At 39.2% G+C, this 20,768-nt stretch overlaps 1 protein-coding gene across 1 annotated transcript in view; it reads right to left on the bottom strand.

Moving 5' to 3' along the window:
- col14a1a (collagen, type XIV, alpha 1a) overlaps window positions 1-20,768 on the bottom strand; it is a 127,297-nt gene that overhangs the window by 65,740 nt on the left and 40,789 nt on the right. Inside the window, exons 16-24 of the mRNA XM_018686105.2 lie at window positions 19,724-19,863; window positions 17,269-17,401; window positions 16,738-16,773; window positions 15,276-15,415; window positions 12,664-12,796; window positions 11,567-11,689; window positions 9,031-9,180; window positions 4,524-4,640; window positions 740-886 (exon numbers count right to left, since the gene is read on the bottom strand). Coding sequence (XP_018541621.1) covers window positions 740-886; window positions 4,524-4,640; window positions 9,031-9,180; window positions 11,567-11,689; window positions 12,664-12,796; window positions 15,276-15,415; window positions 16,738-16,773; window positions 17,269-17,401; window positions 19,724-19,863 — 1,119 coding nt within the window. The remainder of the gene's footprint in view (window positions 1-739; window positions 887-4,523; window positions 4,641-9,030; window positions 9,181-11,566; window positions 11,690-12,663; window positions 12,797-15,275; window positions 15,416-16,737; window positions 16,774-17,268; window positions 17,402-19,723; window positions 19,864-20,768) is intronic.

The raw sequence follows: 20,768 nt of genomic DNA, 5'->3' as shown, positions 1-20,768 counted from the left end.
TTTTGATTCTTAGGCACAATATCCTGATTATGGTACTTGAAATGAAGCGTGTTTATATGGTGGTTTTACTACTTTTACTTAAGTATATTATCTTAATACTTCTACTAGCAGTGTCTGTAGTCCAGTAACCATTGCTGAAACCAAACTGTACAGTCTCCTGTTGAATTTAATCCACAGTTGTTGACTCAAAATCTGTGGATCAACAACATCAGTCCAGGAATCTGTGTGTGTGTGTGTGTGTGTGTGTGTCTGAGACCATATCTATCTATCTATCTATCTATAATTCTGGTTGTGAACCGACCCCTCCTGGTCCCTGGAGCTGTGAGCTTCACCTCAGCTCATCAGCTGATCAATGAACTGCAACAGCAGAATTTATCTTCACTGAGAGGGAGAGAGAGAGAAAGAGACTGACCACAGTGAAGAAAGCTGGAGGTAGAAGAGAGGGTTGCAGAGGTGAGACAGATGCGTGGCAGAAGGTGGCTACAGGGGGGACAGATGGACAGAAGGAGAAAGAGACATAAAGAGAGATTGGAAGGATTAATTGGGGAAAATGAGGTAATGGGTGAAAATTTAGAGTGAGGGAGGAGAGAGCGGCAGTGGACTAAAAATGGGTGTAAAACATGAGGATAAAATGGTTGAGTGTGAGTCAACCTCCTTAAAAATGTTGATAAAAATTTTAAATAAATGGTAAGACATTCAAGCATGTGTATTTACAATACATAAAACATTTGCAACATACAGGTCATGTCAGTGATGGAGACTGAAGGTCCCTCCATTTCTTGCATCTGCGTGTGAACGCTGATCTGGTATTGGCTGCTGGGCGTGAGGTCATAGAAGCACTGTCGGGAAGCACCACCTCCAAGGCTCACTTCTTGCCTTTGACTATCTGCAAGTAAACAACAAAAACAAAAAATGACGTCAAGTTCAGATCAAGAGTCATAAAATCCTAACAAGCTCAAATCCCCCTAAACGTTCCTGTTTCGAATTAACCCTATTTACAGAGCACACGTCTTCATTTTCAGCCATGTACTGAATCATATTCAAACCTGGGAGCTGCCAAGTGTAATCACTTTCTTAGAGAGTTGGATACTAAGCAGGATTATTGGAGTCGTCAGGTAACAAAGTGCCTTGCTCCACGGCACATTGAAGGTTAGCTGCTGAGCAGTAATTCACTACACTGCACAAACACCTGAAGATTCAAACTTCGGAAAATCTTGCCTCCAACTGCAGACAAATGCACTTTTGCGTATCTAAAACATGTAAAAATAACTTAATATTATCCGTAATAGAAAAACAAATATTAACACGTTATTTTCAGGTAAGAAAAAGTAGGATTTAATTTGGGAAATCTTCAGCTCAACACATGACTCAGTTTCCATGGTGAAGCTTCATGCTTTGTTGATTTTATTCAACCACAAAATTTCACAAAATTGATTCTGATACTTCAAACTCATCCAATCTCTTGATTTATCACAGACAAAAGTAAACAAACACAAAATTAGGAGACAAACAGTAGCCTGTGGAGCTTTACTCATTTATTGAACCAAAAAGTAAGGTAACTAGACAATTCTGAAGTTAAAAAAAGACTGCAGGAAAACATCATTATATCCAATGAAAAATGACATGAATCATATTATTGATTTCTCTCCTCTTCCTTTGTCAATTTCCTTTGGATTGTAGACGCTTTCAATTTAGTGTTTGTTTTGAAAGGCTGTAGAAGTACAGCATCACAGAGCAATAAAAAAAAGAGAATTTATGTTGGCAGCCAAAAAGGGACAAACTGGAAACTGGAAGCACACATATACACACACACACTAATAGCTGTCATTTGTCAGTTTCATTAGTCTAATTCTATTTCCTAATGTGTCTCTCATCTTGGAGAGTGACAAATTAGCCCCTCCTCCACACAGGAAACAGCCATAGATAATAAAGTTTAGGGAAACAGCTGTCACTGAGAGGCTGCACTTTTCCATCTGAGAAGGTGTTTAGGCAGCTGGTTGGCTCTGCACGGATTAAAGCAAATCTCTAAACTCCAGCTAGAATATCTGAGGAGAGACAAAGATAAATAGAAGGAAGAAAGAAGAAAAAAGGAAGAGAAAAGTCTTCCACTGTCTGTCTACCACCAGTAAACAGCAGTAAAAGGTGTATAAACATCACTTACTGCTCATGTTACCTTCAAATGGAAGTAGCTTTTATTTACAGTGTGTCTACAAGCTCTAGCTTCCCATTTATTTTAATCAACACTTTAAAACAGAGCTACAGGCCTTTCTCACAGAGAACATTTTGACATAACCAAATAGGTGCAATTAATAATGTTAATAAGGTGTGCTAAAATAGGTGTGGCACTGTAATGCGGGTAATGACTTCTGTCTCACTGACACGCCTGAGTGGAAAAGGGGCACAAATACAAGTGTCTTTCCTGTGCATATGTACGCAAATAAGTGCATATGCAGTGGTCCCCCAATTTATTTTTCAGCCTTATTCACCAATATTTCTATAACTTTTTGCAAAATTTTTACAACCATACTTGTGTGGTACAGGAGAAAAATACTGCAACTTTTCTTAACTGAGAGTAGAGCTTCAAAAAGGAGTAGTGCTTCAGGAGTAAAACTTAAAATGGGTCCAGCAGACAGCTTTGTACTCAGCCAGATTCCCTTCCTTGACGCTGGTGAGGCCAGCAGCATGATATGCACATATTCTGTGCCCTGCTTGTTACAAGGTATTCTCATTTTTGTGCACACTCTCACACTCTTGTGAGGTGACACTGACTCTTTTCATGCAACATTAACTGTTTTTCCCCCCCTGGAGCTATCTGTGACATGATCCCCCTGCTGCACCACAACAGTAGCCTCGCTGAAATAAATGAGGAAGGACACATATTTTTGCCAAAGAGCTACCAGTGTGAAAACCCACTTCCGTGAAACTTGGTGATGAAAGTGGTACAACTTTCGGAAGACTGCCAGCCTGTACTGTCGTATACCCATGCACCTTCTCTCATTATCCTCTCAGGGGTTTTTGGGTAAGTAAAAACTCCTCCACCACTGCATCTGGTTCTGCTGTGAACTTTTGACCCTTGATGACATTTCAGAAATGAACTCTTGGGCAGATAAATAATCAAAAGACTAAGCAGGAATCAACCAGTGTCAACTGGGTCATGCATTCAATAAAACCATGTTAGAGATAACCAAGTATCGATGTGGCATTTTCTCTAGCTGTCTATTTACTGCAAAGAACCACTGAAAAATATCAACAATGTTGTCACTATTTCAACAGTGTTTCTTACTGCAGATTTTATATGAACCTGTGCTGCACAACCAATTGCCCTCTGAGGACAGATAAAAATAAAATTTGAACTTGAAGTTGTTGACTGTGAGTGGACCAGCTCCAGAATACTTTCTTGTTGACAGGATAATTTGTGCAAAGGTTTTATTAAGGTTTTTATATTGTAGACACTTAATTCAAAGTAAAATAAAAGGAGAATAAAGTACAAAAAGTTAAAAAGATGAGTTTAGATCTATTTTTCTCTTTTTCTGATTGATTTGTTTAAATAGATTTCTTTAATCCTTCTTTCCTCCCTCTGTCTCCCTTTTTAACAATTGATAACTGCATAATCTACACAATAAACAGCTTCTAAAGGTCACACTCCTTACTCTCTTAATTCTGATGAAATGAATGACATGAGCTATTCTCAAAGTGGTTTTCCTCCCATGTCGTTTATTAGGGAGAGACTGCGTGCATATCAAGTCTCCCTTCCTTTCGACAAACAGAGATTTATAAAAATCCTTCACAATGTAAACCACTGCCATGTGAGAATGACAGAAATATATAACATTCATTTCCTCAGAGGCTCATATCAACATGAAACCAGATGACGTGTGAAAGGTATACATAACCGACACACATGTAACTGTCACACACACACACACAGTGTATCTTGAGTCCTGGGCTGACTCGTCTTAGTAGTACTCAGTAAACGGAGGAGACGTTTTCATGAAGACAGACTGTAAATCTATAAGGAAACATATTCACAGTTTGGAACTGAATCCAGCCACCTCACCAAATATCACAACTCTAGTAAAAGTGTTTGATTTACTGACTGAATCGCATTCCAGTCACTTAGCTGGCAAAAGCCTCGTTTCTCACAATGTAGAATGCTGAACATATTGGGAGGGCTGAAGGTGCACATGGAAATGTTGATGAGAACAACTAACTGTGTGACTGTGCATGCGCTCTAGGACTACTGTTTGTTCCCAAAAACTTTGCCTGAATTAAACTTTTTTTTTTTTTAAACTGCATTTAAAAGGTGTGACCCAGACCACATTTGAGCAGTACTTAATTTGAATTCAGAACAAATAAGTCAATCACGTTAACACTTGGAGTGAGCTGCCTGTCTGGTATCACATTCTCACACAAAGAGCAAAACTAATGAAAGCACTAAATCAAGAAATGAACTAATTTTCTCTCCACCTTTTTTTTTTATACAAACACTGTCATTCACTCCCACTAACAGTGAATGTACTTACTGAGTGTAGACTGTACGGAGACTCTGTATAATGTGGCATGGAGGAGAGGCTGCCATTGGACACACATGCTGTTGGAGCGCACCTGGTAGGTCGACAAGCCAGAGACGCCGAGGAACACTGGAGACAGAGAGAAATAGAAAAATGACCGAAAGATTAATTTAGCACAGATTTCTTTATTCCTGAGGAAGAAAAATTCTGTTTTCATGTTAAGACTATGTTCAACAGGATATTACACAACAAACAACCAGTCTGTTCATTAGAGATTACAGTACAGACATCTCTCAGGGACCAATATTTTAATTACTAAAGGTATCAAGTGGCACATAAACGCTGGGCAACAATCGGTAGGACTACATTCTGTTGTTCTATATGAAAGTAGTTAACAGAACCTCCATGTTCAACCAGATAAAAACATGAAGCAAACCACTGAAGTAAAAATCTGTAACTCTGGTCACTTCTGTTTATTATCCTTTGAATGGTTTGCAATAACTCAAAGTTATGTTTAACAATATTGGAAAGGACAAACTGTTGCACATTTTCTAACTGTAAACCTTTTATTTACTGTCCCTGTCACTTGTCCAGCAGGCACCATCTACCATCCAACTCCGCCACCCACCAGATAACTCAAGACTCCAACCAGGAGAGACTCACACACAGAGCACACTCCAAGTCTGCACAAAACTACTGTATATTCATTAAGGCTGTATATTCAGTAAGGATTGTATATGGTGCTCCAAAGTCTCTCTAATTTTGCAAAGACAGTAAACTACTTTGAGAAAAATGTGGACGTTTTTGGTAAGTTTGGTTATTTGGAGAGTAAAACTGATTAAAGTACACACTACATAATGCATAATGTGCCACTAAAGCTTTGACTGACTGACTGACTGAGGACTGTGTGAAAAGGTTTCAGGTTCAATGCCGGCAGTCTGCATTAGGGTTGCAATAACGCTAAACTTAAGGTCAGAGCTTCACTGTTTTGTATTATGCATCACATAGACAAGTGGCACCTTGTTGAACATCTATTTGGTGTGCTGACAGCAGAAAAAATGAACAGTTAAGCATCCATATAAAGTGTTAATGGTAGAAATATAACTATACTGACAGTTACAACATTCAGTTAAAGCAAATCATTTAGTTTCAAAATTAATCAGGCTTAATATCTAACTATCATGTAAAGAAATAATGAGGCATGATGCAGCAAAATGCAAAACACCACGAGCAATTTAAATAGCTGAAGCTTGTTTGGTAGTGAGATTTCAGTGTACCACAGGCAAGAAAACCTCCCAGGAGCTACTCTCTCTTCTGTTTTCCTCGCACTCTCTCTCCCTCTCTCGTTCGGTCCCCCTTGTTAACAGAATTTGCTGATGGCATAAAATAAATTTGGCTCTTGCACCAGTAAATGGATATTTTATGCTGGAACCATATGGCAGGTGCCTTATTCTAAGTACTAGTGAATAATGCATATGACAACCCATCATTCCTTTAAATAATATGCAAAGACACACACACAAACTCACCCACATACATGCAGACACGCAACATACACACTAGCATGCACACACATACAACACATGAATATGTATATGTGTAATTAGGTATGCACACGAGTTTACATTTGTACATATGATTAGGTGCTGTATTAGGTTGCAGTTTACTCCAAATATAACCAATTTGGCATGTTTGCACAGGAAAATGGCAGTTTCACAACCAACATGAAGCCAAGCATTTGGACCTAACTGCCCTGAGTGCACAAGCTGACAAAATGTTTGCACATTATTTTATACTGTTGACTGCAACTGGTCAACACTGTTGGTTTTTGGTTTTATTCCAACAGAGTTAGTCAGAGTTAGTATTTCTTTTAGGATAACTTTGACTTTGACTGTTCCCTGTTATCAGGGACATCTGAGTTTTAACTGCCTCCACTTTTGTTTGCCAAAATAATCTGCATGTGTCTAAGACTAAACCAAACTCATTTTGGTGAGATGGATTATACTGCAAGGCTTCAGTGGAAGTGCATAAAGCCTAGTTTAAACACAGAAGAAAAACATGAAAACTAGGACAAAGAAAGATACAAGAATGAGAGAAATGGAATGTAAAAGAAAGAAAAGCAGGAAACTGAGGGTAACTGCCCATTTAACATCCAAAGGTCAGGGTGAAAGGAGTATCATGGATATAAACTATAGTGGACCATATGGAGATGCTGCAATCAGTCAGAAATTACCTCTGTGTGTGTGTGTGTACACGCATGCTGAAGTTGCCAGGCTTGAAGCCAAACATTTGCACCCATCTGCCTTCACAACCTCCACCCTCCACCCACAGTTTCCACTATTTTTTCATCCTGACTCTGGCTGTTTCTCGTCATGTAATCCTTTCACAGTGGGAACTTCTCTTAATTCAAGTCTTTAGCGAAATGCATACTATTTTCAAAATTTCTTGAGACTCCATTGACTGAGCACCCTTCAGTGGTCCTGTGGAAAACAGATTTTTATTGTAAACCTGAAGCGATACCACCTAAATACAGACTACATAAAACTTCATTTGGGGGAAACAGTTTCATTTCATTCAATGGTCCTCAAGGTACCAATAATTACCTTTCTATGCTACATACTAGTATGTATAATTTATTGGTGCAAACATGCCAGTTGGCTCCTGTGGTAAGGCTACAATGAATGCACTGTACCCTGGGAAATATGTTACTGTACCTCCCTTATTAGAATGAGAAATGACTGAACACATCTCCTTAATAAATCTTAGTTTCTCCACTGCAGAGCACAAATATGGACAATGAATTAACTACACCGTGTGTAACATGGGGAAATCTGACACATCTGAAAATTTATCAGAGCACTGAGAATTTTTTGCATCTGACAGAGGATATGTGTTCGGTTTAATATTTAGTGATGAGTCATTTTCTTAATCCCTGGCCAACAATGTAGAAAAACAAACTGCAATGTGGTACATAACACAATATGTATTAAATAGAACTCTATATGCTATCTGCTATAGATTTACTTTTTATTGTATGTATAGTCATAAATGAGGCCTGTGAACTCATCATCCTTGTTTTGGGTGGTAGAGGTACCATCATCCAGTAAAGTTTCAATATGGACGGCTGATAAATCTACATGTCAATGCCTCATACTTTATCTTCGTCTCATTATGAACACATCTTTCATTATGAGAGCTTTACAGAAACAGGAAGCCACATGGGGATTGTCACTCATCCTACAGGGAAATGATTAAAGAGGAGATGAAGGAAACTACATCACTGCAGCAAAATATAATGAAAACTCAGCGTATCAAAGTATTTCCCTTTAATTGTTGATTATGCATAAAACCATGAATGACTCTAATTCAAATCTTTCTCAACATTTTTCTCCAAAGTTAAGGGAAATAGCTTTTCAGAAAGAGAGTGGAAATCCAATTTTTGCTGCATAAATAAACATGCATGAGAAATTTATGAGATATTAAAATTATATAGAGTATATTTGTTTTCATCCCGATGGATGTGCTGCCATTGGATTCGTCCCTCGTGGCCAATCAGACAGTAAACCCAAAAGACAACAGTAGATTTTAAAGTAAGGGATGATACAGCAGTTTTCTGTTATATCACACACACACACACATACACAGAGAGCGAGAGAAAGACTCACATACAAACAGGAAGTCAGTAAGCCAAAAAGACAACATAAATGTTTGGTGATAGATAATGACACAGCACTACTCTGAGAGCCTGCCAGAGTGGGATTAAAATAACACTGCACAAAACAGATGCACATACATGCACACACAGATACTCTACAAAGACTTTTCCCTCTTTCTATCACTATGTCAATCTCTCTCTTCCTCTTACTTCCCCACTCTCTGACAGTCTATTTGCTTGAGATGAGAGAAGCATTAGGTTTTACTGCACCTACTGATACCAAATCTATATGCATAAAGGATTGTTCTCACTGGCTGACTGGGAAATATTTATATCCTTCTGTCTATCTGTCTGTTTGCAAAAGTCTCAATGGAAATTAGAGCGTATGGTATCAGCAGGCAGTTAATATGCATGTTGTGCCTTTCCTCAAACTAGTTTGCTTTTCCGCTGCTGCTGCTGCTGCTGCTGTTGCTTCTGTCTCCTCCTTCTAACAATCACACTCTTTCATGACAAATTTAGAGTGACTAAACTTTAGGTGGTGGTGACGCCCCCCTTATGGCTCATATTTAGTATGACTTTCCAAAAGTAAATCACATTATCCTCAGTGGAAGCAGAATCTAAAATTACATGTAGGATCTTACTTTTATACGTAATTATAGATTATATTCACTTTTTGTCTGAGCAAACAGCCAGACAGCCACTCCCACTTACAGCTATGCCGATATATCCTATACCTTTAACAGTGCCAAATGAGGGAGGATACCATGAATAGCTGAATTCTGCAATCAGATATAATATCCACCATTTAATACTCTAACAACAAAGTATGAGTGATCTTTGCAGGTGTATGATAAGGATGCTTACATGTTTTAGCATTCACTAGCTGTGGTTCACTTTGTCCTGTAGGGTAGGAAGCCGTCACTTGAACACTGTATTCAGTCCCACTTAGCAGATTCAGAAGAAGCATGGAGTTCACATCTTCACCCACTGTTGTCTCCAAAACTGGACCTGAAACTGAGGAAGACACATATATGCATAATGGGGACATACAGAGAGGCAAACAGAGGAAATCAAAGAACCAGGAAAGTCACTGTATTTAAGATAGACCACCATTAACAACGTAATGTGCCGCTCAATAATAGAGAAAATGAAGAGTGTAGCGACAAGAGGTGAGGGGGCGGGGCTTAGCGAACTGTCACCACCTGTTCTTACCGCATGACACATTTAGGTGTGGCTCCATACTAGGCATGGGATGATATGAAAATTACATGTTACTTTTATTCTGGCCAAAATAATTGCGAGATTATCGCGATAATCATGAACATATGCTGTAAACTCTTACTCTTGCGGCTCAACACAGATAGAACACATCAGATAGGTAATTCAAAAATAAGGAAAAAAGTAAGTAAGGAAAAATAAATATAATGGGCAACGTCAAATGAGAAGATAGATTTTCTGTCAAAGTAAATAAATTTTAATTGACTTGAACTGTTCCCTATGGGCTGTGGTCAAATTAACGTTACGGTTAACGCTTAAAGGAAAAACTGTAGTAAGCAGTCAAGTTGCCACAGACCGCAGTTCTGCTCTGGTCTGAAACAGAGGAGCTGTTTGTTGTTTAGCTACATAGCTAACGTTACCTGGCTAACGTTGGCTAACGTTAGCTTAAGTTACCGGTGACCAAAACAGCATCACAACGTAACAAGCACTTAGATAAACGTCAACGTTAGTATAACTGGACCAACACTTGCTGCTTTACCTTGAGTCCTTTGAATCGGAATCCATAGTATATCCACACATCCGATCTAACTTTGTTTTGCAGGGATACAATGGACAATCGTAAGTCTTCAGCCATGGTGACAGGCTGAGTATTTTAGAATGACTGGAGAGATGCAGCTCCCCCTTGTGGCAATTCAATGTAAATCAACATAAGACTGTATGAAGACAAGCTACACAGCTTTTCTGTAAGTCACTCGTGAGGACATTAACGATTATTGCCATATCCCGATGATGGAAATTCACCACTCAACTTACTGTGAATGTTTTTTATCGCGATGGGCGATAAAATCGTATATCGTCACATCCCTATACAACTGTTCATTAAACTTCAGATTGCTGACAGAGCCAGAGGTAGCCCTCATTATTAATCTCTGACACTGATCAGAATGACACAATCCACATTTTTCAGTACAGTAGATTTAACACTGAATCACTTGTCTGGTCTGTTTATAGGTAGCTAGGTAGAGAAGTAACTATAGCTTACTGACACTTACAGATATGTGGTGAGTGTGCTAATTTGGGACATACTGGCAATTTATAACCTCCCACACATACACAAACCTGCACAAATATACATACAGGCATGCATTAGCCCAGCAACAAAGATACCCTGGAGTACATACACACATATGCAACAGAGTGTACACAGAGTGGAGCTCTATTAGATAGGACACAGACTTTGTGTATATTTGTATGTCTGTGTTGGTGTATGTGCATGTGTTTGAAAGGGTTTGTATACATTTTATGTATTTGCTACACCAAGTAAGCTTATGCTTACATTAAGTACTGTATATTGTAGCTGCATATCTATATGTGTGTGTGTGTGTGTGTGCAGGCATTTCCACACACAAGCACTTCTCTTGCCTCCACGTCCCAAGATTCTCAACTTAATTCCTAAAATCAGATTAATGCAGCCCGTCTGCTTGAAGTGCGCTCCTCAGAGACTCAGTAATTGTATTTCAATGACTTAAAACAGGCATGGAAACTATAAAGACTGGAGCCTTGTCTTGGAATGATGAAACAATTAGCACTAAGGAAGCAGCAGAACAGTGAAAATGGTCTTTTGTTGATGCTTCAAGACAATAAATAAATGAGGATGGGTAATGTCTTATTTCAGCTCTGGATCACTGACGTTTCCCTTGAAGCCTTAAGCTTCTTGTTAAAAAGGAAAAAACTAAGAAGTCACTATCAGGAAAGCCAAAGCATCCCTGAGAGCAAATTGTTTTTTCAGTGACTATGTGCTTCTCATAGGTCTGTTTCTGGTGGGTCCTCCTGGAGCATTTGGATTAGTTAAGTCTGGAGGAGTCTCTGTCCCAGGGCAAAGCACATACAAAATAAAAAAAACAATACCCTTGTGCTTGACAATTAACAGTTGTTTACCAGTGCTTGTGGCGTACTTGTGTGGGACAGAAACATAGAATTTAATTGTCCCTGTCTGTCTGTTTTTATGTTTCTAACTAACAAAAACCATCACAAAAACAAACAAAAAACGGACTGAGGAAAATCTCCACAATCTGTACATTTTGCAGGTCATCCCCAAGGGTCTATGTGGGGATTACTGCTTGATTATACAAATTATGTTAGGATTAGCAGTGTGTGTATATGTGCGTTTGTGTATGTGTACCATAAATGGGCTGGTAGACGATCCTGTAACCCTCTGTAGGAGACTGAGGTGGATCCCAGGTGACCCTGAACCGGTTGTACCACTCCTCTGACACACGGAGGTTTCCAGGAGACAAGAGGGGCACTGCCACAACACAAAATAATACACTTAAATTTTAAAATAAGCAAGGCAAAATATGGAAATGTTCAGCTGCTTGGGAAACAAATCTCTTTTGTAAAGGACAAGTATAGTCATGGTGCTGATGACGGCCTGAGTTTGGGGAATGATACTAAAACTGTTAATGCAAACAGAAATTGCCAGTTTACGGTGGCATCGGTGACTTACGGTGGCTGGTACCAAAAAAGTACTGGGATTTAATATCCAGCTGTAATATGATTTATGGCTTTTGTTCCTTATTGCTGGAGACAGCAAAAAGAAAACCAAGGCCTAACTCTGCACATAGTTTGTCGACATATTAGTTTCAACAAACTGTAAATTATAAATTACTGTAACATTGCAAAGTTGTAGATTTTTTTGTTTGTTTTTTCCCTACTGGTGCCAGTCGCAGTTGAATTTCAGTTATCACAAAGTTGTAAATTCCTACAGCACCTGATCTAGGTGAGAAGATGTTTTTTCTCCCTAAAAAATATAAAATCATGATCTCATATGATGACATATTCCCTCTGACGCTTCAATTCTCTGTGCAATGAGGAGACAGTCACTACTGTTCATGGGAGGTAATCAAGAGAATGTTTGAGAAAATCAATTAGAGCTGGGCAAAATAATTTAATCGTCTCATTAATGAAAGGAGCTGCTGTAATTATGAACGGCCTTCATTAAGATAATTAAGAACGCGTCAGTATTTGTCATCGCATTAATTTACATTCTCCTTCAGGAACATAAAGGAACATGAAATTAATGCAAATGAACATTCTGCTCACTGCACTAAAATTCATTTTCATTAGCTTTCACTTATGTTAGATGTGTTCTCCAAAACTGGGAGCTGCATCTTCCCGTAATGAAAACCAAACCCAATGAAACCAAGAGCTGACCCCGATGGTTAATAATTCAGAGGATAGTGTGTGTGTTTGTGTGTGTTTGAGGTTTGTAAGGCTTACACGTGGCTCCCAGGGTAGAGACACTGATGCCATCTTGTCCGTCCGTGTACACTGGCGTGACTGTCACCATGTACTGTGTGTCTGATTGTAAAGGCTGAAGCACAGCTCTCCTCTGACCACCGGGAACTAACACCTAGACACATAGACACACACAAATACACACACACACATGCACACACGTACACACACACACACACACACATATTCAGGGCCCATTTGAGGGAGCAAGAGAGTGCAGGGAGTTTTAAAGCAATAATGAGTTCTACTCACTTGGGACTAGCATGCACACAGGCAAACAGACAAGGGGCATACAAATAAGAAACACGCATTCAAGCGCAAGCACACACACACACACACACACTGAGATAAATGCATCATATAGCAGAATACATTCAGAATCTGTTACTTTTCTCTGCTGGTTTGTTGGGACATTTGGAGAGAAAGATTAAGGCCAGGCTTAATTTGGTGAAACAGAAAGTGCCTGCAAAATGCTATGTATATCTTAAGGGATTTGAACCACAACTGCTCAAGTATTCTGCTCACTTCAGTTCAGTCAATAAAGTCAGATGAGGTCAACGGTGAGGCAGAAAAGAGCTGAGAAAAACCCATTACTGCTGGCTTTTCATTTATAAGTGTTGCCATTTGTTCTTTCTGTGCATCTATGCATCCTCTGGAAATTTTCGTTCACATAAATAAGGCACTTCCTTGTAAAAAAAAAAAGACAAACAAACTTTAAAATTACACATAAGTACCATAAATATTAGGCCTGGTACACTAACAACTAACAACAAGATATCTAACAACCCCGATATTGCTATTTTATAATATATTTAAATCCAGATGGATACTAACTAAAGCTTGGCTTGACAGTTCATTCTTGACCTTGGAAAAACCAGCTAAGAAAACAATCTCCACTTAAGGTCCACTTACTCGCTTGATCTGGAGCTTTCAACATTATCACAAGGTCTTTACTAGCAGATGAAATTTATTCAGTCAAAAATGTTCTTCAAAATTCTGGACCATGTTTGCTTCAAGAGTTTCATTGTATGAACATCTGCAGTCTCATCACTACTGTGCAAAATGTTGAAGATCTTACATTATGGTTGAAATCTGCAGAATGAGCAAGTAAGAGAACGTTAAGCAGAGATTGAAGTATATGAGTTTCTTCAGAAATTCTCACGCAAATTGTCAGCTGTCCAAACTAAAACTCAGCTTTCTCTTGCTCCTTATCTAATCAACTTTCTCATTTGTAATCCAAGTGCTATTTGATATGCCCATCAGAAACATAAATCTGTCCTAACAAAGTGTTTTCTTTCCAAACCAAGAATTTAACATAAGCACAGCATAGAGATGAACTTTTCTTAATTGTGCCAACAGCCAAATATTAGCCTGTGTGTGTGTGTGTGAGTGTGTGCATGACAGAGAGGTGCTTTAAGGTAAGGCCAGGTAAAGCTGTCACAGCTAGTGCATTGGGAGGAGCTGTCCACTCTGACTAAGGTGCTGAAACTTCTGTCAGTGTCAAAGCAGGAAGGCACGCACACACACACACACACACACACACTAAAATGTTAAGAAAAGTATAAACAAATAAGCACATAACCACTACCTTATGAAACACAGAACTGCTCTGTGCTGTCGCTTCTGCCCTCTATCTGTCTCTCACACACATCCACATCAAAACACATCCAAACTTTCAGAGAGGTGCGACCTCAAACAACCCTTATCTCTCTGCTGGCGGACAGGTTTAAGCCTTTCTCCCCATTTTGTTTAGCTATTGTTTCTTTTCCCACTCTTTGTTTCTTTTGCTCTTTTCTCTGCTGCCCTCCAGCTCCTGCTCCCAGTGAGGTAAATGGCTACTGAAAAGATAATGGAATGTCTTCTGGCTTGACTTGGCCCCTCCATCTTCTACGGCTCTGACACCACATTGGGAAATTAAAACAGGGGGGAGGGAAAGCGAGGGAGAGGGGAGGAAAGTTAGGGGGAGGTAGAAGGCGAGAGAGAAGACAAGACTGAGAGAAAACAGAGAGATAGGGGGACAGATGGAAAAGATGGGAGAGGCTGGGTATGTGTGTGTGTGTGTGTGTGTCTGTTTGTGAGTGTGCATCAGCGATCAGGGTCAGTACATGGCACTGAGCTCAAGGGCTCTTACCACAGATAGAGGGAAGGACAGGCCGAGTGGATGGGTACTAAAAGTGTAATCAGTTTTCTGATTGGAGCAAATGACCCGACAATGACCGCAGCAGTCGGCGTCCAGTCGGCTGTAGGTGTGAAATAATGATGAACGCCTTCCATGCACAACTGCAGTGTTAAATATTCCACGTAATTAGTGCCCACAACTCACAGAATGGAGATGTTTGTGTGTGTTTACTTGCGTGTGTTTGAGAGCCACAATGCCTCAAGTGGCAGAAGACTATAAAGAGGGAGACTTCTAGAAACTACAGGTGTGTGAGAGAGCTCTAAAAATAGTCCTTAAAAGAGAAGGATAACTAAAATCAGAAACACTCACAGCATAAGCAAAATGCCACGTAAACCTCTAAATCTGCACTTAATAATTTGTAATCTGTAAATGATTTTTGCTTTAGCAGTAACAGATCACAACTTGATCAACTCACAGATTCTTCATTGTGGTCCTTGAGGCTACCATAGGAGACCCTGTAGCTCTCCACGTGGGGGTCCTCCATCTCCCACGATGCCTCTAAGCTCTGGGTGGTCTCGTCGCTCAGCTTAAGGTTTCTCACAGCCTGACGTGCCACTGCGACACCACATCACAAACAACAAGTCACTGTACTGAATCACTGTAAGATTTGTGTACAAGGAACTGACACAAAATCTTGGCTTAAGCTGCGTTTTCTTCACACTTTTAATGTGGTTTTGTGAACCGTGGGTTTTGAAAAATGTCAGTCAAGATGCCAGTATGCTAAAAGGAAATCATAACAGCGACTGTCAAAGTGCCAGCACGCTCAGTCAGCTGTGATGTGCTGGATGATGAAAATAAAGTTGCAGTACAATCTGGCACAGACCGAGAGAAAGTCAAGTGTTTCTGTTTTGTTTTTAGCTTTGTCAGACTCAATAATGGCTTTAAATCAAAGCAAACATGTTTTAAAAGTCTATGCAGTCCTCTTGGGATGAAAATCAGTGTGAGGGTTCCATACATAATGCAGCCCTAAACTACAAGCCTTGATTTTTTTTTTTAAAAAACAGAGGTGACTCGCTGTCTTAGTTGGCCACTTTGAGCTGTGATTTTCACAGAAGTACTTGGAGATTTAAACAAAGCAGATGTGCCTTTTTAAAGTTTGTAATATAGCGAGAAGGGACTTAAGTAAAGGAGACGTGCTGCTTTTTACGTTTTTAGATCAGTGAGTGGAGAAAATGCTCTGACTCAATTAGCTGTAGCCTGCTCCTCATACAAAACACAATCCAGATGGCCTCCGGGTCGCCTCTGAGATCATGGAGTTTGAACTACAGTCTCTAGGTGTTGCCAACTTATTAAAGACACTTATAAAAACAGAAAAGATCTTCCAGACATTTTCTCACAAGGCGCATCCTGTTTGAGAATGTTATCAGTCTTTCGGTTTAAGATTCATTATATTTAGTCAGACTTCTCTAAGCCCCTCAGTAAAGTCTGGTTTTGCTTCCTGAAACTAAGACAACAAAGACCAAAACACACTGCTACGGGAACTCTGCTACAACTGTGGTTGCTCTCTGGCAACATCAGCATGCACTGGCAACCAGGAGAGACTTTCACATTTCAATGGCTGAAGATTTTCTAGACAGATGCCTTGGCTTGAACCGTGATTAAAATTTGGCCAGTCTCTCTGCAGGGATTGTTTTTAGAGCAAGTACTAGGTGAACTTAGTCCGCTGCTTATTGGACACATGCAACAAAATGATTTAAAGCAACACTCCCGAAATGAAAAAGTACATTTCAATGGCACAACTTCAATCCGCCATAACATGTTCAATCATGTCACATATTTTCTTTAATGTTTGGCCACTATTATACATGTACAATACTGAGAGTGTGATTCTTTGGACACTTTTGCTCCTGCCATTTTGAAATGTGGACATTTCTTACCTGCGGTTGTGGTGGCAATCGTTGTTGTCGTGGCCACTGGGGAAATACAGAGGGCATAAATCAGATAACTGGATAGAAACTCTCCTCAACAAATCTCTGTATCAATAACTAAGGTAATTAGACAGAAATACATAACAAAGCATTGATGGGAAAATAGATTTTCTTCCTCTGAGATAAGCTGGGACAAACAAATCAATGCAAATAGGCTCATGCAGAGCTATACTTTGAACTCAGAAATGCAAATTTTATTATTCTAAAAGGCATATGCAATTAGACTTTTCTGTTATTCTCAGCAGGCTGTGGCACTTTGGTGAAGAGGGTTACTTAGGGTCACAGGGTAATTTAAACAATAGTGCAACCAAAGGGGATTTTATTTTATGAAATTACACTTGTCCCCTTCTTTTGTCTCTGGAAAAGTTTTTAGCCTCTGACTTTTGTCAGGTTTTGTATTGATTAGATAAAACAAATAGTACAACCCCAGGAGTTAGTATCAGAACAGCTGTACGTGTTGCCAGTTAAACAGCCACTTACATGTGGTCTCTATAACCGAGACGGTGTCACTCTCTGATTCGTCGTTGAACACAGCCGTCAGCATAACTTCATACTCAGTAGACGGATTCAGACCGTTCAGGATGTATCTGTTATCACTTCCACTCAGGACCACCTACAGAAGGGAAACACACACACACACACACAAGCCTAAGTCTCATATTACATTTGACTTCCAACAGTATCTTCTTTCCAAAATCTTCTTTTGGACGATGTTGGCTGATATTTCCCCCAAAAAATGTCAACCATGTGCTTCTGCTGTTTCATAAGCTGTTTTCAACATTTTATTTTGGTTAAAACTTGATTAAAACACTGTGCAGGACAGTTCTTAGATCTTTATTATCTAATAAGAAAATCTATAATCTGATATTAAACTAAGTTTTGACAGATGAAAATATTGTATATAAATTCTCTGTATCACCAACTTGCCTAGGTATTAATGAAAAGTATAAAAACAAGCCAAAAGTAATAATGTTTTCTCATGTTGTGTCTCAAAGTGCTTCTTCTCTTTTATATCTCCATTTGTTGTTACTATATTTGCCAGGAGAAAATAATAGGACGACTTTTCTAAGTTACCCTCAAGATGTGATAAAAATTTGGGCATTAACCAACAGTCTGACAGATAATTTATACTCTAAGTGCAACACCAGACTTTCAAAACCAAGGTCATCACTGAGTTTTAGTAGAGAAAGCTGCTAAAAACATAAAATAACAAATCGTCTCAGTGCTCGTAATTTTACTCATGAAAACAGCAGGAAATGGTGGAGCATATTTTAAAAAGCTGGTGTCTATGAAAACAAATGTGTACAGAGAATTTGTGCTGAATAAATTATGAATTGCAGAAATTCACATCAACAAGAACACAGCATTTAATGTTATGTTATGTTAAGCAAAAGTAACATCTGAATGAGACCATTTATAGACTTATAAAGATCATGATTACAATATAAGTAATTCTGAAAAGTGTGGTTTCCCATGAATATAGCAGGATAGCCAATTGGATCGACTGCTGCTGCCGGAGTCCAAACGACCACTATAATTTGTACAACACGGAAGCGAATCAGACCCCAAGGTAAACACAAAGAGGTCATCAAAAGTACAGCTTGTTCCATGGAGAGCTACTCTGAAATTGGAATTTACTGTAGATGACTCAATAACCAGATTATGTGCAGGAATTTGTTTCTGCACAGAGCCCTTTGAGGCACAGTTATGTGCAAATTTCACCTGCGCTGCCAGCCATTTGCAATCTCCCTGGAGCATGTGCATCTTCACTGACTCATTCTCGCCCTTTTCTTTTTACAATTCTTTGCATTTAATGAGATGTATTTCCACATTGTAGAGCGTTGTTTCCTTTATGCCGGATAACAGCATCACCTTCTGTGGTATTTGCCTGATTAAAGAGAATCATTTTATTGAAGCACATAACAAGACCCAAAGACCTGCTGCTTTCAAAGATGTATCAGGACACCAGTAAAACAAATGAACCCTAATAAAAACAGCATGATGCATGAAAAGAACCAATGATGATATCATATATTCTTCTCGTATATCTATGATCAAGTTTTAATCTCACTCTGTTTGTGAATGTGTGTCTGTGTAGCTGTTGGACAGTGGTATGTTTAATCTCCTCTCAGATATAACAAAACAGAGCAGTCGGTGGTTGATGTAAATATGTGTTTGTGTGTGTGCACGTGTGTGTGTGTTATGTGCACATGTTTACAGTATGTGGGTGAAAGACAGAGAAAAGCCCTTTTCTCTATTCCGGCAGTATTACCAGCCTACCTCTCCAACTCCCCAGAGTGTTATTTTCAGCTCTGATGACTCTCAGCAAAACACACAAATACACACATACGCTCACACAACATGCACACAAAAACACGCACACACACACACACACACTTTTACAGACCTAGGGGCTCTATCGCTGCCTCCCAGCTGCCTCTAAACCCCAGATCATGGTAATAAAACACCCAAGCCATTAATTTCTAGATTTATTCAGCCTTTATTTATACTCAGCCATGCCAGGGGTTTTACCAGCTACCAGTAGAGTGGTTTATATGCAAGTCTATGGAGTAGGCTTCCTTTATCTGGGCACATGGAGTGTAGCCACTTCTTCCTCTGGAAATAGAGATAATAAGTGGACCCCTGGCTAAATGAAAAATTCAGAATCCATGCAGGATATTTTATTTATCTTTTGATGTAAAAATGTTAATTTTATTGGTGTAATATGTGTCAGCTCGAGGAAGAGAAAATACAAATTTTGCGGTCCATGCACACAGTAGCTGTGCCAAGGACTCTGACATGTTTCAGCCTAATAGTGTTGTCAATGTGATCAATGAGGATGATCTTCTCTGTCACATTTCAATTCCTGTTCTTGGAAAAAAAAAAAAAACCTTCTTCAAGGAACCTTTAAATTACGTATTTTATTGGTACTGACCTCTTTTGTGTCACCACCTGTGAACGGTGCCCAAGAGAGTCTGTAAAGGACGATGTCATCAGCTGAGTGATCCCAGCTGACTGCAAAGCTTTCTGTGCCGACATCACTGGAGCGTAGATTCAGAGGACCAGGAACTGGATCTGAGAGACAGAGAGAGACTTTTTTGCACTTCATTGTCTTTTTCTTTCTTTCTTTTTTTCTTTCTTTTTTCTTTTTTTTTTTTTTTTTTTTTACCTCTGTTGTTAAATACTTACACACTTTCAAGTACCATTTTATTATGTATTTACGCAGTGTTACACAGTGATTTTTTTTAGCTACCTTCAGCTTGGAGCATGCTATATTCACTTACCAGGAATTAAACTGCTGCTTTCCTGACTGTAGGGACCAATTTATTGCACAGATTTAAACTGTTTGTTCAGTAATTATCTTACATCTTATAAAAACACTGTTGCACCACAGCATTTTGGTGTGAACTCTAATCATGCAGGTTCTCAACATTTCAAGATTCGCAAAACCTTAAAGGCGCTAACACACATTTGTGCATCTTCATGAAGCTCCTTTTCTTCAACCTGGTCCATTGAACAAAGTTTGCCAAGAGATAAATAAAAATCAACATGGCCCTTTAGAGTGAGTAGTTTAATAGCTCCTCGCCAGAAATACATTTCTTTCAGCTGACTCAGCACTTGAGCCAAACTGCTTGTTGCTTGAAGGGATATTCCTACAAATCAATATCTGTTAGCGTGACAGAATAGTCAGGGACAGTGAAATGACCTTTTAATGTGACTGGGCTATTATGCTGAGGTGTAAATGAGGCAGGCAGACTGCCAAAAAAGCAGAGGGACCAGTAGGGGTAATAAAATTCAACACTGTTTGGCACTAAGAGTGAAATGGTTTGCCTTCTAATGGTATTGCTACAACTATTTTCAGGAAATTGAGACAATGTTGTCCTCAGCAGGGACAGGGATTGGGAAATGGATTCATGCCGATGAGGAAGACAATTTAGACAAATCTACTTGATTATTACCACCGGAGGCAACATTGCTCA

The sequence above is a fragment of the Lates calcarifer genome, linkage group LG15 (genome assembly GCF_001640805.2).
Source record: "Lates calcarifer isolate ASB-BC8 linkage group LG15, TLL_Latcal_v3, whole genome shotgun sequence".
Taxonomy (NCBI): Eukaryota; Metazoa; Chordata; class Actinopteri; family Centropomidae; genus Lates; species Lates calcarifer.
Note: the sequence above shows the minus strand (reverse complement) of the source record. Positions and strands in the feature narration are given on the sequence as shown.